This window comes from Clupea harengus, chromosome 18, assembly GCF_900700415.2.
Source record: "Clupea harengus chromosome 18, Ch_v2.0.2, whole genome shotgun sequence".
In the NCBI taxonomy this organism is placed as follows: Eukaryota; Metazoa; Chordata; class Actinopteri; order Clupeiformes; family Clupeidae; genus Clupea; species Clupea harengus.
Genome location: NC_045169.1, coordinates 21,174,418 through 21,193,037, shown reverse-complemented (window position 1 = coordinate 21,193,037; position 18,620 = coordinate 21,174,418). Strand labels below are relative to the sequence as shown.

The 18,620-nt window shown below is 44.4% G+C and overlaps 1 protein-coding gene across 32 annotated transcripts in view; it reads right to left on the bottom strand.

The window, feature by feature from the left end:
- LOC105903130 (protein tyrosine phosphatase receptor type D) overlaps positions 1-18,620 on the bottom strand; it is a 198,734-nt gene that overhangs the window by 75,025 nt on the left and 105,089 nt on the right. For 14 of the 32 annotated variants that reach the window (XM_031585472.2, XM_031585473.2, XM_031585475.2 and 11 more), the window contains exons 5-6: positions 5,789-5,977; positions 364-474 (exon numbers count right to left, since the gene is read on the bottom strand). In XM_031585472.2, the coding sequence (XP_031441332.1) occupies positions 364-474; positions 5,789-5,977 (300 nt within the window). Of the gene's footprint in view, positions 1-363; positions 475-2,984; positions 3,003-4,118; positions 4,128-5,788; positions 5,978-18,620 lie in introns of all 32 variants that reach the window. The other 18 variants (XM_042710462.1, XM_031585471.2, XM_031585477.2 and 15 more) reach the window with 3 other exon arrangements.

Below are 18,620 nucleotides of genomic sequence, written 5' to 3'. Positions count from 1 at the left end.
ACACTCCAGGCAACCGGGTCATAAGAGTCAGGAAAACCCAAAGGAAATCGAAACAACAACCAAAACCGATTCAAAGAACAGAACAGGCTTGTCACATGTTACAACAAACAAGGGTTCAAATCAGTGCAAGGAGGACAGTGCAAAATGCAACAGACAATATACTTACAAACTTAAGCCCCTTCTGGACCGATTTAGTTAAGACTCAGAGACGGATCTGTTATTGCGTCATCTTAACATTCAATTAGCTTTGTATAGATCATTACTCTTTGCTTTAATCTTTGTTTTTTTTCTCTCCAATCCTGACTTGTCTAAGCTTTCCTGTTTCCGCAGTGGAGACGCCGATGGCCACCTCTCAGGTCCTACCTCTGACGTATAAGTTAGCCGGGGCGGAGTAGCGGGTGCCGTCGTTGTTGGTGGCCACGCATTCATACTTCCCCTGGTCCGCCTCTTCACTCTGCTCGATCTGGAGGGCTCCTGGGCGGGAACAGAATGGCATGGTGGCAGTGCCGGGGGTTAAACAGTCATCGTCATGGGCAACAGGGACAACAACTTCTCCTCATCCCACCCCACCCCCCCCACCCCATCTCCGCTCCTTTTCCCCTAGCCACGAGTAGGTGTGCTTCTGCCTCTACTGTATGCACGGTTTGTCCTTTCTAAGCCTCCAGAGTTTTACTTCATTAACTGGAAAAGGTGGGGTGAAGACTGGCAGTCAAAGCCTGAAGTCTTTTAAATGTACCGCTGATTAAACACATCTCCTACGGAGTCTTCTACGTCTACGCCTTGACCTACACGAAGAGGCGGAGTGAGTGTGGCTCGTATAGATAATTGGCCCAGATGACAATCTGATGGGGAAGGTGTATAAACCGGCCCCCTGAGTCACTGGAGTGCCCCGCATTGGTTCCACCACAGAGCAAAGCTTAGGCCTTGAAATCCCTACTGCAGTACGCTTCATCCTTTGCATTCTCCAGGCCTGGTGCTTGAAGTTTGTCATTTGAAGTTTTACCCGGAATAAGTTTGTGCCAATGTGCAAATGTAATGTGTCAGTGTATACGTCCCTAAATATCCAAGGTTAGTGTCCCCACTCCCCTTTATAATTTCTAGTGGTCCACACATGTTGCGTCATACAAGACACATACACAATAGCCACCACCAGGCCTGTAGATAGGTTTGGGACAGCACTGCAATAGATATCCGTACGTCGTCAGGAAAACCATTCATCGCTTCACCAAATTACATATTACACATCACAATGATGGAGAAAGGGACGAATACATGTTGCAGGGTTTCTTTAAGGCCTTAATGTATAAGGCCTGCATTACATCACATCGAGACTACATGATGTAATTTTAGGATTTTTTTAATATTTATATCTAATGCTTGAAGATTAAGACGGTCGTATTTGTCTTGTCTCTATTTAGAGATGTTTTACAGTTTTAAGGATGGGGCTAGCCCTGCAATATACAACATTTCACTGGACTTGTTAACATGGAAATGAGTGAAACTGCTTCGGGGAAGCATGGATTAAACAAAAAGAGGTTTACAATATACAAAAGCAGCATAAGAAGAAGGGGACAATTAAAAGTAAATAAATTTCGGGTTATGAAATTTAGCATATTCAATCACTAAAATCAACTATAATAAAAGAGGGTTAAAAAATGCAGCGCTTACAAAAAATGTACGTTAAAAATCTGCTGCTTGGATGTGGTAAAAATGTCAATCTGAGAGGCATGGTGATTATTGAGACCAATGTATTACCCTCTGGTACAAAATCTTTGACATGCAAATCTTTCGAAAGAACAAGAAACGTTTGTCAGCACAACTTACAACCTTTTGACAACCCTTAGCTGAAAAATAAAATGCAATTGTATTAGAGGTCAAAATTCAAAATGGCCTGAGCCAACAAGAAGTTCACCCAATCACTGCCATAGGTTCCGTTAGCTAGAAGGGACACCCAGAAAAATCCACCAATGGGATCAGCAGTGGGGTGTCACATGACTCGAGAAGGGGGGAAAAAAATCACTTAATCATAAACCCAGCTCCAACTCCTTGTCACTCATCAAAAATGACAAAACGGACCCTTCGCACACTCTGCCAGGATCATCCTTTAGCTTTCCCCCAAACCCTGAAGAATAAAAATAACAAAAAAATGTCAAAAAAGCAAATGTAGCCATTTCAACCCAACAAAATCAAGAAGAAGAAAAATACAGGTGTGAAAGAGGAAAAAAGCACCGGAGCGAACTTTATCAAAAAAGTAGTTGTTTGGGCTTTTTTTTTTTTTTTAGAAGGTTACAGGTAGAGGAAAGCGTATAGAGTAGAGGAGTAAAAAAAAAGTTGGCAAAGACAGAAAGAAGTTCTTTGGAAGTATTAAAAATAAAAATGAAAAATAATTAAAAAATAGTGGCAGAGGAGAGGGCCATGGTGTCTTCTGACTCCCTGAACACCTCCTGGGCATCTGCGCTTATGCTAGTGCTGCACAAGAACAGCTAAGGGAAAAAATGTTTGGTTGTTTTAGTCGGACAAAAAGAGGGACACATGAGTAGTCGCTATGGCCAAAAAGAAAACAAAAAAATGAAAAGTGGGGGAAAAATAGAGGTAGGGGAGAAAAAAGGGAAAAAAAAAATACGTCATTGGATATGCTTCATTGTGTAGCAGTGAGCATATCGCAAGTAAGCGGTACTTAAAATGAAAGACAACAAACCAAACCAAAACGAACAGAGAAAAAAAGCTACTTTGAAGGAAAAAAAGAAAGCATCGGGACTTTTGATGGAAAGACCAAAACGGAACGAATAGATAGAACATAAACCAGAAAGAGAAAAAAAGAGAAGAGAAAAAAAAAGAGAACGGGGTGATGGGAAAAGTAATGAGATTTGGGGGGAGGGGGGGGGGGGACGGAGAGATGAAGACGAACGGGATGGATGGGATGGGTAGACAGCAAGAATGAATTTTTTTTTTTCATTCTGTGAACGTCAGTTCAGCACTCTTACCTCTTATTGGTGTACCACCTGGGTGGATAATATGAATGCAAATAAGATTAGAAAGAAGAAGCATTAGTACGAGAAGAAAGAGGCTGGGGGCTTTGGAAGAAGAATTAAATTAGATTTAACAGAGTACGTAAATGAAGGTTCTACAGGGAAGAGAGAGAGAGAGAGAGAGAAAGAGAGAGAGAGAGATAGAGAGAGAGAGAGAGAGAGAGAGAGAGAAAGAAGGAGAAGTAGAGATTGATTGACTCTACTGGCAAAGAACAGGTGTAATCAAAGGTACGTAGCAGAGGAAGCAGATTGGCAGGTCAAAGAGTAACTTGTACAATGGTTTAACACAGGGGAGGGGGGAAGTGCCATGTTGTTTTCACAATTTTTGTTCAGATGTTTCTCTTTTTTTTGTAGATGTTGTAGAATTGGCATGACTGAGGAAACCAGCTGCTTCTGGGGAAGGGCAGAAGTGGTTGGTTATGAGGAAGGGGGTGGGGGGGTGGGGGTGGGGAGGTTTTTGACCCTTCGGCCCAACCCAGGAAAAGCAGGAAAACTGATTTCGCCCCAGGGGATTTTTTCTTAATTTATTTTTATTTTTAATATTTATTTTGTGAGAGCGGGGCGACCCAGTGGATGACCAGTTTAGCACGATCACATCAATACACTGAGCAAGTGACAAAGTGAGTACTTGAGGGAGTGAGAGAGAGAGAGAGTGTCAGTGAGTGAGTGAGAGAGAGAGTAAGTGGGTAGGTTGGTGAGCAGGTGGTTGAGTGAGCCTTTGTGTACAAGGAGGGGGCAGGTACAGGTAGTGTTTTCTGCTAAGCTAGTTTTGCTAAGCTAAACCTCAGTAATGTGCTCCAGTGACTTCGACTAAAACATCATCAGTGTTTAGATGTGTGTGTCTGTGTGCTTTGTATGATTAACGTGGGTTCATTTGTGTGTGTGTGTTTATATGTAAGAGTGTGTGTGTGTGTTTGTGTGTGTGTGTGTGTGTTTAAAAGTGAGACTCTATTTCTTATAACTAAAGTTAGCTACACTAACAGCTACGCTAACAGTTAGTAAAATGCATGCCATGCATTTTAATCAGAGTAGTTTGAGACATGAGAAATTAGTGGGGGAGTGAGGTGTGCTTCAGAACTAAGCACTTACCAAAGGATTCTGTAGATTTAAAAATACAGAGAGAAGAAAGACAGCATAGAAAATATGAGTATATTCCTTAGACTTAGTACAGAGCTTTAGCTTTTTTTTGTCATGGTTAAAGATTAATAGAGTCTACTGCACAGAATCACACTCGGACATTAAAAAGATTAAAAGGGTTAATATCACACAAGGAAGAGGCAGGTTAACAAGACGTTTGAAACACAGGACATGTCAAACAAGTTCAGAGGCGTGGGCAGGACAGGTGGTCAAAACATTTGCAAAGTTTATCTGCGTTGTCGTGACAGCAATCAAATGAAATTGAAGAGTAAATAACAGTCATCAAGCATCTTTTTACAAAAAAGCAAATTTAAACACGTGAGCCAAACTAGTGCACTACAATAAGTCAATTTGCATGTATAAGTCTACATAAGTATCTCAGAGAATTGTAATAAAATGAAAGAATTTCTGGGGTGCGTGGTCAGGAGAGGTGTAGGGAGTTCTAAAGGGGTTGCAGAACAGGTATAGAAAAGCAGCGGCTGGGTAGAACACGGAAAGCAGGAAATGCCAAGAACGTCCAGAAAGAACTGGAAAGGGGGAACCGGGATTGCTTCAGAGGCATCTGATGGTCTCTACTGTGGCTACTTAATCTAACGACAGCTAACACCAAAATGGCCTACTCAAAAAAACTACTAAATGCTACAGTTTAGGTTTCTGTTAGTTATTAAACTAATAAATCGGTTAAGCGCCGACTTAATCTAGTGAATCTAGTCTAAAGGTTGTTTTCAAGACTGAACTGCTGAAAAACAATGACACTGTGTGCTTTAGCCAATGGTGTGGTAAGGTGACTTAAAAAGGCAGCCTCTCTGATCTGTCGGCTTTATTTCCTTTGGGAAGGCTTTACTTCTTTTCCCTCTAGAACGATTCAGAACGGTGCTTGCACTCCTTCGGCGGCTCTGCGTGTGGGATGTTGTCCAATGTTGAAAATGAATCGTTTTTTTTAAGCAAAGGAGACGATCAAAGATGTCAAAAAAGAGAGAGGGGTGATGGTTCTATTCAAACACTGCAAGGAGGCAGCGGAAGAGACTCGATCAAGAGGAAAACAAATCCGAAAGAATGGCCAAAAAAGTAGAATCACAGCAGTGAGCCGTGTGGGAAGGACAGCAGAAGCAGCTGACACGCACGCACGCACGCACACACACACACACACACACACACACACACACACACACACACACACACACACACACACACACACACACACACACAAACACACACTCACACACACCCCCACACACACACAAAGAAAGTACTGGACACGGCCACGAGGACAGCTGGAGAACACTGAGACTAGCATCTCACACCCACACACACACACACACACACACAGCAACACACTGTAGGGGCAGGGGCCATACACACAGGTAAAACAGGAAGAAGAGAGAAGCCGAAACAAAGGCACAAACCCACAAATAAAAACACATAACCCAAAAAGCCACGTGACAGAGAAAGGACATACAAGGGAACGAAACACAACCAACACAAACTCGAGGGAGAAGAGGAAGAAAACGAGATTTGGAGGAAGAACACGTAAAGAAAAAGCTCCCAATGTATTATTAATTATTATTATTTTTGTTTCTCCTTCTGCTGCGGCGAAGAGAAGGCGGTTGTCGAGCCCCTACCTGATCTGAGCTGTTTGATGCGTCCGTTGTTGCTGGACGTGTTGACGGGCAGGAAGTCCTTGAACCAGGTGATGTCTGGGTCGGGGTTGCCGCTGGCGGCGCAGAGCATGGTGGCCGTGCGCGTCCGCTCCACCACCTTGAGCTGAGGGCCCATGTCTATGGTGGGGAAGCCGGAGGGCAGCTGGTCCTCTGAAAGAAGAAGGAGGAAATGACATCACAGGGGTGTTACTCGACCGACGCTTCATCAGCAAACACGGCTATCATGCAGGTGCAGACACATTATGGTGCTCACACATAATCTTTGAATACACACATTTTTTCTCTCCGATTCGTGCACTACTTATTTTACACCCAAACACACATGCACACGCTCTTAGTTGGCTACACACTTCTCTCTCATTCACATTCTCTCTCTCTCTCTCTCTCTTGCTCAGGCTCTCAATTTCTCTCAAACACACACACACACACACACACACACACACACACAGCAGGGGATAGTTCCAGTAGAATCAACAGAGATTCCTCAGCTAACAGGTGCAAAATCCAGAGAGATCGAGGAAGAGAGAGCAAGGATGGGAGAAAATGAAAGAGAGAGAGAGAAAGAGAGGGAAAGAGAGAGAGGGAGAGATAGAGGGAAAGAGAGAGAGAGGATGGAAAAAGTCATGCTGAGATAAATACAGAGAATCACTATCTCACAGCAGTTGTTTCCCCACAAGTCTCTCATGCAAATACATCACTGGTTATCATTCTCACACAGGTGAGAGACACACACACACACACACACACACACCCAAACTCTCCTGGCTTGTAACATCCCTTACTGTCCACTGATGAGGATAAACACACTCACACACTCACACACACACACACTGAACCAGTTTCATCAGTAATCAGAAATTACACAGTGTCAATCAGTTGTACTCACACACTCAATGGTCTGGGTAAGAGAGGATCTATTGGCATTATATCTTTATATTCTATGTTTTTCTTTGTGTTTGTGTGGGACTGTGTAAGACTGTGTGTCCGTGTATGTGCCCCTGGCAAAGTGTACTTAGTGGGACTGATATCTGGTTAGTTTCTGAAGATGTGTCTAGACGTGATGTCTGCCAAGGCACAAGGTTCTTCCCCAGAAAACACACAACAGAACCGAACAAAACAAATTACGCTAACCCCCCCCCCCCCCCCCCCCCCCCCCCCCCCCCCCCCCCGGCCCTAAAGGCATCCACGTTTCTGGTCAGCACGGTCCCAAACCAGCTCAATGCCAGGAGGTGCGCCAAAATGAACATAACCAACAGTATTACCATACTAATGTGATCCACACACACACACACAGACACACACACAAACACACACTTGCACACACACACGCACACGCACACACACACACACAGAGCCACTTATAAGTGCACACACACAGAGCCACTTATAAGTGCGCACACACAAACACACACACACACACCAACCCCACCTTGCAGTTTTGATATGGCTAATTAAACACCTTTCCACCTCTGCGGCACACGGCACCATTCAGAGTTATTCCTGCCATTAAACTTTCATGAGGCACATCAGTCCGGAACAGCTTTGCCGCAGTCATGGCAGCCGCGGTTGCCGCGACAGCCGTGGTCGCCAAGCGACAACATCCGCGGCCGGCTTCCAGCAGTGCCTATAGGTGTCTGGAGAACTCAGGGTATCTTGCTGCAGTAAACAAATAAATGTCTCCCATGACTTACAAATTAATTGAAAAATTAATACGTTTTCTGTTGTTCTGCTTTAAAACACTCAAACGGTGAGCAACTTTATAATTTTTTCAGAGAAACTCAACTATTTTGCAGATTTCAGTGCAGTGCGATAACACACGGATAAATGGTGTTTACATAAAAGCTGGGTGTAGGGCAAGGGTGTAAGATTTGTGTGTGTGTGTGTGTATGTGCTCCTACAAACTGATATCTTGTTGTTACACTGTTACAGTGTAATGTTACACTTGCATTGTAACAAGGGCGCTATGCTATGAGGTGCTACCTAAGCATTATTTCACATTTTGACTAACCCTAGATAAGACTAACGCTAGGCTAGCTGAGGCTAATGCTAGGCTGAGGCAAATTAATGTGTGTGTATATGTGTGTATGTGTGTTCTGGGTCCTGAATGGTCTTTGGATGAGGACTCTGTCTAAGCCAGAAACCTCTTCCTGTCTTCACCTCATGATGTTCATTAGGACGCCAGAGAGAGCGGGAGATTCTCTTTGTAGTGGTTTAGGGAAGAGCCAATATTGTAATTGTGGCTTTGTGGAAAACAAAAGAAAACAGCCACAATAAGTAACTTAGAGCACAGCCTGCTGTCTCAGATGTCATTGTGGCACCATTCGGAGTCATGAGGATTTGTGGTGGATATCTTGTTTAGATAAAGAAAAGAGAGGCAAGAAAGAGACATAATGTCCTACAAATCCTTCAGTATTGTCTAAGCTCTCCTTTGTTTAGTCAGTCGCCTCATTTTATCCTTGTTTGACATGAGCGGAGTGAGTCACAGCATCACTTGATGGAGGGACAACAGATGGATATGATATTACACAAAGGGTGTACACACACACACACACACACACACACACACACCCTCTGTCCTGCAGTGGTACCACACAAGTCCCTTTGTCCTGGAGTCATGTCAGTACCAAAACACAAAACCTCTCTGTCAGTTTCAGGTATGGAAGCGTGTGTGTGTGAGTTTGTGTGTGTGTGTGTGTGTGTGTGTGTGTGTGTGTGTGTGTGTGTGTGTGTGTGTGTGTGTGGTGTGAGAAATTCAGCCGGGTCCAGTTCTAGCAATTCTTTATTTTCTGGGGAGGGGGGTCAGGGCAGTAAATGATCCTCAAAAACCAACAACCAGGTATGGTGGTAGGTGTATGTGTGTGTATGCGTGGGCTGCACTCTATTAACATCTTGGATTCCAATCAATCACGCTGCCCATAAGTGGAGGCGTGTAACCGATAAGAGTGCTGCAGAAGGATGCTGAGGTGGGGGGGAGGGGGCTGTAGCTGGGGGCCCAATATGTGGTATGTAACACAACACTTCCATTCCCTCCAACAAGGTGTCTTACTCGGGACGGAGGCCTACGCTACAGACAGAGGAGAAGAAAGCAAACAGAGTTGTGAGGGGAGAGAGAGAGGGTGTGTGTGTGTGTGTGTGTGTGTGTCTGTTTGAGATTCTATTGTGTGCCTTGCCTAAGGCAAGCAGCTCTGCCAAAAAACAGGCAGCCGTGCAGTAAGTGGTTTCAGGGGAGGCTGGCTGGGGGATGATGTTAATGTCATATTCTCGTAAAGACGTAATCAAATACTGAACCACCAGATTTGACCCCCCCCGCCAACAAGAAAAAGAAGAATATAAATAAATGACACGTCCCCTACCTTCAGGTCTGAAAATAAGTGTTGCCACTGAGGAAACTTTGTTCCCAGTGACAGACTATTACCATCAAACAGACAAATGTTAAAAAGGCCTCTGACGACTTAAATAATTGAATCAACCGTGTTTTATCTCGGGAGTAACGTCACCGGTGTTAATAACACAGACAATGTGTGCCTTGTTGAGCAGTAATGTATCTTAACTCACTCAATCGCTATTGGAGATGATGTCTCTCAGAATCAAGGGGGTAATTCTAACTTTTATCACTTTAGAGGCAGATTACTATTTTTTATTTTGTATCTCAAGGTCAAACAAGGGGATAAAGAGAGATTCTGTCTGATATGGAATAAAAGACTGAGCTGAAGAATCCCTTAAGGGTCGGCTAAAACAGCCAAACCGCCGAATAACACAATCATTAGCAGACTTCTTTTCAGACAGCAGAGACTACCACAAAAGGGTCAGAGAGAATACATAATAGAACCTGAATCGGGTGCTTATTGTGGCTGCTTTCACCTTGATTCAGTGATAGAAGTTTGCTCCTGTTAAACCCAAATCCCTGGCTGGCCCCTGATTAAACCCTTGTACAGTTCCAAGAAGAACAAAAAATGTAAGAAAGAAAGACAAAAAAAAAAACCCTCTATTGCAGCCCATTGAAAATAAATGCGACTCTGCTAATTATGCTAATTAGCAAGGACTACAAAAGCATTAGCATTAGGCTTTTGCAGATTGAGCTGATTGGCTTTTCTTTATTTTGATTAAGATTTTGTAGAGACAAAAATGCAGGGTTGAGTGCGGCGGATTAACCAGCTACACGCTCTCTCTTTGCTGTTATGCTACGCTTGGAGTAGAGGGGGCCATTTTGGAAGCCGTAGATATCAACGGGGGACTTGGTTCTTTAGTTCAAGGGTAGGACTCTATAGGTGCAATTAATTAGATGTGAATCTGAACCTCCAGCTGTTCAAGGTGCCAATCAATTTTGAGTGGCAGGTTCTACCACTCAAGAGCTTCCGGTCATTTCATGTTTTTTTTTTGGTTTCAGGAATGAAAGGCCAAATACCCTATAATGGTAGGAATGGTATCACTGCTTGATATAGGTTGTGTTTCCTTGCCCGCAATTCAGAATGAGGAAAGTGTTGACCTGAGTGGAGTTGAGTTCCTTAAATGGGCCCCAACAGTGATAACTACAAGTCATTGGAAATGACTATTATTAGCATCTTGGTACACCATTACCTTCAACAGCACAAGAAAGGCTGAACAGTAGATTGGCATCAGAGACAGCTCCACCACAAAGTCAAGCCAGTGCATCAAGCCAGTGCATCAAGTCAGTCACCTCGCCAACAGCCCCCTACCGCCCTCTCTGTCAAGAAGGTATTGACGGATGCCAAGAACTTGCAAGTTGCCGCGGCAATCGCTAATTAATCAGCCTAATGGTCTTTCTGGCTTTTGTTTGTTGGACGAGGTGTGCTGACAAGTAGTTCCCCGTGTTCTGTGCTCAGCGAGGGCTAAATAAAACACACCTGCAGACTAATGAAGCTTGCCGGAGGGCAATTAAAAGTAGTTATTTCCTGCCTCTTAGCATAGGATGAAATCACAGCAGCTGTTGAACATGAAAAGCAAATAAAGCGTAACATCTTTTGTCCCGACTCAAACGCAACTTAGTGTGTCTGTGTCATCATCTTTTTTTCGGATTGAAGTTGTGCATCCTTCTTAATGCTTATCAAACAAAGCATCGGTGCATCAATAGCTTGCAGTTATATGACGTGGTATGTTTACACGTCAGTGGTTGAATAGATTACCAGCAAATCAAATGTATTGCTGGTCTGAGAACAGCTAACTGTTCTCTGTAATGACATTAGTGAAGACCAGAGGGCATCTGAGTCTGGAGCAGACACAGCCCTTATCTGGGATGGATAAAGACCTGACCATTTGGTTTAGAAACAACTGCTATCCGAGGAGCGTGTGTGTCTGTGTGTGTGTGAATATCTGGAAACAACATTGCTTTCTCTACCCTTGAAGACCCAAAATGACATGTTAAACTGCTAAAAATCAGTTTGGCTCCTGATCATACTTCACTTGTAATGTGGAATAAAAATAAAGTATAAAAGGTGACACATTCACACAGACTCAATTCCTACAGGCAAAGCCATAGAGAAAATATCAAGGGAGCGCAAAAAGAAACAGGGAAACAAGATGGCCGTGACACAGCGTACAGTCCTGGGGTCTGAGGACAGAGAGAGCAGAACTGCAGGCTGGCAACACTGCCATTTTCAAGGGCAAAAGTGATGCAGAACAGGTACCTGAACTTAAAGAAACTCTACAGCACTGTATATATGCCGTTCACCTCGATCATCTACCCCTTAATGATGCCGTCACTGTTTAAGAAGAAAAAAGGGATAAGTGTTACGGGTGGGCATAAAAGTGTCCCCAATGACAATTTAGAGACATTATCCACGCTCAGGCCATCAGCCATCAAACGGATGTGCTGCCAAGTGCCGGGCGGAGGGAGAGACATCACCGCAAACGGACCATATCGCTTCCCTCGCAGGGAGAGGAGGTCGTTTACCAGTCTGAGCCTCAGGTCATTTTCCAGAAAGATCTGCTTTGGCCTTCCTGTTTCCCCTTCCTATTTACCACAGCAGTGTAACAGCATGTGCTGGTGTTCCTTTACAAGACCTCTCGTCTGTGTTGGAGTTGGATAGACTGTCCTGTTTAATTCTAGTGTGCTTGTTTGATAGATCCAGGGGGGAAAAAGAGCTTGATAATATTATATCCATATGCTCATGATAAAACAGACCGACAGACAAGACAGAGAAGTGTGCAACAGGTCACTGGCCTGTGCCATAGTTGCAAGCCCCACCTCACCCCCTCCTTTCTAGTCTGTACTTAAAGACCAGCATGGACATAGAAGTTTAGATATTTCCTGGAAAGGAACGGAATGCAAGAAAGGAAAATATAATTCTAGATTCCTGAAAGGGTAACCCAAAAGTCTAATGTGAAGTCATGGCGACCCGTGGCCCTCTTGCGTGCGTATTTTAATTACTGCTGACAAACAGAGGTAATAGCCTCCTTGGGAGGACACTCCTAATTAAATAAAGCTAATTGACTCTCAACGGACTAGGCTAACACGCCGACGTGATTAGTTACTGTTTACCCAGCCAACTTAGCGGGGTTTGTTTTAGTGCGAGACCGCAAGGGGCCAAGATGGAAAACGGAGCTAATTCCGTTATCTCTATGGGGGCCATTTCATTAGTGCAGTACGGAGCCTCAGCCACAGGAACGAGTGGATATCCCTCCTCCACTTGACATTTGTTTCACATCGATGAATTACACGCGGTGTGACTTAAATCTGTTTCAACTCAAAGGATTAGAATTGATTAATTGATTTGGGAAGATTTAGGGGAGAGAGAGAGCAAGAGAGCGAGAGGGAGAGAGAGGGAGAGAGGGGGGAAAACTGCTATGGGCAAGAGTGATTTTAATTCCAGCCTCTCTTACGCATTTTCAAGCAATAATTTATATTCTGCCATGCACTGGCATGGCTGAACGTGGGAGACTTTTTAGGAAATCTCATCAAAGCTCCCTGTCATTCTAGGTTGGAATCGTAATACATTTGGATAACATCAAACTAAAATAACCAAAGGGTAGATTTTGAGCTGAGTGAAAAAAAAAAAAACGAAAAAGAAAAAACATAACAGCCCTTTCCCCCTGTGGTGCAGATTCATCAAATGAATCCATAAACACATACACTCTCCCACCGTCATTTCAGTTCTAGCGGAGAGACACGGGGGACTGAACACAGCGCTCGGGCCATTTTATTTGACTTTCTCTCCTGCTAGCCAGAGCTGGACTTTTCACCCGAGCGCTGTGCCGAGGTTAGTCTTCGGGGGAAAATCCCCCGCAGGCCTTAATAAGATATATTTGTTGGACGCTTTGAGCGGATACAATCTCCTTAGAGGAGCTGTCACAGGTCAGTTGCCGTGGCAGCGCGGCAAAACAGGAGCGTGTTGAGGCGCATTGTTGTCCGGGAATACCTTCTCGCCAAAAGAAAAAAAAAAAAAAAAAAGAAAACGGAAAAAGAGGCGGATTACTAGGATGGAGGGATCATCAGGGAGTTTGTGAGGGATATGGGTGTGTGTGTGTGTGTGTGTGTGTGTGGAGAGGGGGGGGTGCGTTGGGGTGAGTCAAGTATGACACCCATCCATCTTCCGGCATTTTCTGCTTTCTTTAGTCCTTTTGTGTGCAGTGCCAAACTGAAGGATTTCGCAAGGCGGTTTTGTGTCCCTCTCAGATCAGCTGTTTTTGTCCTTCTTTTCTCTCCTTCAGGCAGCACAAAGGGCCCGCGGACCACCACATTCTCCCGACGAGTGTTCCGGATCGCCATCGCTGGCTTTTTCATCAAGTCAGAGACGCTTGGACGAGCACTCGATCTTGGCAGAAATCTGTTGGAATGGCCCAAAAATGTATGTGTGTGTGTCTGTGTGTGTGAGTAAGGACATCGGATGATGTACGCCAATTGGAAACGAAGCCATGATTGAAAGCATGACATGAAGTGGACTTGGTATGAGGGGAGGGGAATGTGCGTGCGTGTGTGTGCGTGTGTGTGCGTGCATGCGTGTGTGTGTGTGGGTGTGTGTGAAATGAATGGCAAGAAAAAATTCTCCAGCTCAGGAGGTTAATGAACATGGCTCGCCTGCCTTTCCTGCTCGGTTCGTCTTCTTTCATTCTCCTTTTTTTGTTTTTTTTTTGTTCTCCAACAAAAGGCCAGGGGCTCTCATTTGACTTGGCCTGCTGAGTGCAGGGTTTGGCTGAGCTGATTGTGCGTTAATTGAGTCAGGTCTAATTAAACCTCAACGGTTTTGTAGGCCTGGACAATAGAGGCCTGGAGGTGCTGGCATGTGATGCTCAAAAACCAACGGCGTGAGAGAGAGAGAGAGAGAGAGAGAGAGAGAGAGAGAGTGAGAGAGAGAGAGGGAGAGAAAGAGAGAGAGAGTGAGAGAGAGTGAGAGAGAGAGAGAGAGGGAGAGAAAGAGGGAGAGAGTGTGAAAGAGAGAGATAGAGAGAGAGCAGATTGGCAAAAAGAAATCGGGACTGTGAGACAGAAACTACACTGACCTCAGAAGAAGATAATATTAATATGGTCCCCTGCAAGTGACAAATGGTGGCAATGCCACACGATACATGATCCAACCGACTGGCCTGCTCACGAGGGGGGGGGGGGGGGGGGGGCAGGATGGCTCGCCCTGGAGAGGCTGTGCAAAGATGGCCGCCGCTTTGACGCAGTCTTGACCCGGCCATTGCACAGAGCTTGGCTGTGGGCCACTCAGTGGGCACTGGGAACATTATGTGCTGCAGCAACACCTCGGGGACCGGACAGGCTGTCCCCGCGAGTCTCATATGGACCGCACACACACGCACACACACACACGCACACACACGCGCGCACACACACGCGCACACACACATGCACACACGCACCAAGTATATTGGTTTGGCAGGTGACAAACAGTATGGCTTGGAAAGTGAGAATTCCTACAGTATAACTACGTACAATAATATTGCACAAAATAGAACCAAAGGTAGGAAACAGAAAAAAGACTTTGGGAGAATTTCAACAGATTCATGCAAAATGTAACTGGACGAATACCATACTTGTTTTTAAAAGTCCAACAAAACTGAATTAATGGGCTTCTTCTGTTTAACAGTGACCTGCAAACTACTCAATAAACTCGTCATCTGGGCTCCCATTCAGCTGATGTGTTCAATTCCGCTTTCTTTGGCAACCGCAAAGAAACACTTAATTATTGTTTTGTTTCCTCTCGAAAGAAATTACTCAACCAAATGCAAAAGCTCTTGATTAACAATGCAGGCAGCTATTCTACTTCGTTCCAACTGTATGACGCCATTTGCTTTTTTTCTTCCCTCACTCTCCTTCGTCTTTTTATTCCTGCATTCACTGGATATACTGTTCTTTGTCTGATAAAATCAGAGAGTTATTGTTATTGTTCTAGCATATCTCATGGACAGGTATGACATCCTCCTGCTACAGACAGCTCTGTCTGCACAATACGTCTCTGATACAGTCATGTTATACAGATGTGGGTTCACTGTAATCACGATTAACAAAGACGTATCAAATAAATCTATTTTTCTATATATTTCCAAACATTGTTTAAAACTCAGATTCACTTGTTTCTGTAGTGTGGACTTTGAGGAGGTCCACACACCTGTCTTCCAGTCCACAGAGGTGTTCTACATGGGAGATACATGGTTCTGCCTGTCAACATCAAGATGCGTATAGTTCATTGAGGTTTAATCCGATTCCTTCATCAGCAACCTTCTGTTTCTGTTTAAACTGTAGTTTTCACTCCTCTCTGCCAAAGTAGTTTACCCTTTGCAGAGCTACGCACTCTCCCATAATTGCCCACACACACACACACACACATTTAAAAAAAAAAATTCTGAACGGAACAAATGATTAAAAGCTTCAAGCCCCGCTATTTGAACAGACCCTGATTTCCTGCCGGCTTTTATGCTTTATGAATCAAATGAGTCGTAAATCAAATACATCCAGCTCAGAAAAAAAAAATCACTTGCCTCGAATGAACTAAACAGGTGGGTGGGAAGAGGGGGGGACGAGGAACGACAAGCAGGTTCGATAAAAGAAAACAAAAGAATGGCAGTCGTCATGGTTGCATGTTATGTCAGGTCAGGCCTTATCTTCCTCTCATTTGATATTTGTTAGTGTGAGCTTCACACAAAGGACATTTGAGAACATACATAAGTCATGACAGACGACGACCCACGTGAGCGAACAGGTCCTGACATATATTTAAGTCACACAAAGCTGGCCAGTCATTCTGAGGTATTGACTGTTGGGATTAACTCCCCACCACATAAACACTGTTTGCCTTGAGTTTACAGTGCCAAGTCACTGTCCATATATCTGCTTCACATGCTTTTGGCATGTGTCATGTTACGGGGAGGAGTGAATGACTGGATACATACTTTAAGTATGAGTCCTGGCTTGAGCGAGGACAATGGAGAGGAATAGAGAGAGAGAGAGAGAGAGAGAGAGAGAGAGAGACACAGAGAGAGAGAGAGAGAGAGAGAGAGAGAGAGAGAGAGGTGTCACTTGATCCGTCTCTCCTGGGAGGCCTTGTCAGATTATGGCTGTCTTGCAGCAGAGCCCTGGGGGCGGATATTGGTTGGGCTTGACCTCTGAACCTAGAGGATATCGCAATCCTCACTGATGAGGAGGGAAACCCTGTGAATGAGATTCTGGGTGCTCCTGCATGAAGTGGTGACCTCTTTAGTGCCCTACATTAGCGTTATATTCTCTCTCTGTTTGTTATATAGTTGATAATGCAGCTGAACTGACATCGATGAAGAGACCGTTTTGATGTTACATGTTGCTATAGGCACAAGAGGGATAAAAACTACCATAACCACCCCATGTCTATACTTAGAATGCTCCCAAAAACAATCTTTGTTGGACAAATTCAATTTTGGCCAATCACAAACCTACCCATTTTAATATACCACTCTGGACTTCTGGGTTGCGGGGAAAGTCCCCGTTCATTGTTCAGAGCCTGACTTGGTTGGCAGAGTCTCTCGTGAAAACTCACTTGAGCCATCAATAACATCACTTTGCACAAAACACCAGGGTGGACACAGAGTGACCTTTTCCCAGTGCTGCAACAGCACCACAAAACTGCCCTATATTGCTCAAGAAGTCAAAACAACCACTAGGAAATTCACAAGAACAAAATGATGCAGAAGAAGGAGAGGACACAGATGATGTAAGATAAAAATAAACCTAAAACAAAAACTAAAAAGTAAAAAAAACGCCTGTATTACTGCCCCTGACACAAAACGGTTGAGATACTATTGCCGCTCACAAATGCACGCTTGGGTCGTCGTCGCCGCTCACACGCTAATCCGCAGGGGATTTACGAGCAAAATGAATAGTCCAAGTTGGTCAGGGACAGAAGTGGTGACCCAGTTACGGCAGAGTGGGTGACGGCCATGACCCGTTCTCTCTCTCTCTCTCTCTCTCTATTCTCTTTATCTCTCTCGTTAGGAAGCGCTGTTAGTCATAAGCACTAGTGTCCGTCATCAGCATTCCCCTCAGCAGTCCTGTCCTTGCCATAGGACCGGACACAGAAGAGCAGTACTGCCGCCGCTGCCTCGGCCAAGTCTGTCTTCACAACTGCCAGGTCTGTTTGCATAAGAAAGACTACCTCGCTTAGGTCTGTGTAAGTGGCGCCCAAGGCCAATTGGCTGTGATGAAGTGTCTCTGAAGCCTGGAGTGAATATAAGCTCATCATATTTTCTTTTTTTCTTTTCCTCACCTTGTTTGTTCCTCACAAATTCTAGTGATTACTAGAGAGCCTGTATTCCACTCATCAGCTTCTGTACAGGGACGCTGTTGGCCTCGTGTGAAATATGGTGCCCGTTAAAAGGGATTGCGCTAATTTCCCACGTACATGAAGTTAATTTGTGGAAATTGCCGCGACTGAAGGTGCAAATGGAGGACCTTCAACAGCTGTGTGTGTGTGTGTGTGTGTGTGTGTGTGTGTCTGTATGTGTGTGTGTGTGTGTGCGTGTGAATTCGTTTTCACCTCCATTGCCTGGGGTCAAAACGGATCTGAGTTGTGAAATTGCGTCTGGACTGTTCATTAACGATCGCAATGCATCAGCTTTGACAAGAGCTCTAAGTATCCCATTACAAATATGCATGGGAATTTCAACCACAAAGAACATGGAGACAAGCATGAATGAGAGAGCGAGAGAGAGAGAGAGAGAGAATGACAGGGAGTGTCAGGGAGATATCACTGTATACATGTTAGAATCCATGCTTAAACTATAGTGTGCTTTGGCAATTCAAATGTGTATTATCGTCATTGCGGTAAAGCTTTTTTTTTCAGATGAACTGACAAGAAAGGGAGGGAGGTACGGAGAGGGAGAGAGAGAGAGAGAGAGAGAGAGAGAGAGAGAGAGAGAAAGAGAGAGAGACAGAGAAAGAGAAAGAGAAAGAGAGAGAGAGAGAGAGAGAGAGAGAGAGAGAGAGAGCGCTATCTCCTACTCCTACTCATGCACACTGTCTTTGTGAAAAATGACACTGTTGGCTTAGGCTCGAGACTGCAATCGTTTCCTTTATAAATCCCCTTTGAGATTTTATAATTAATTGAATGCTTCTTATTTGCCATTAAAACACCCTCAGCGAACGCAGGAAGATTATGGGAGTCCTCCGCTGAGTCAATCAATTAATCATTCGGCGTTTTATTTTCCAAAAGCTCCTTCACACACTAAGAACTCCCAGACATCCGTCACCTCCAAAGGGGCTGGAGAAAAGTGCACGGGTCTAATGGAGTGAGGGAGGTATGGGACTAATTGATGATAATCTCGGGACCTCCATGCTTGCGAATCCATGTTTCTGCTTGCCTAA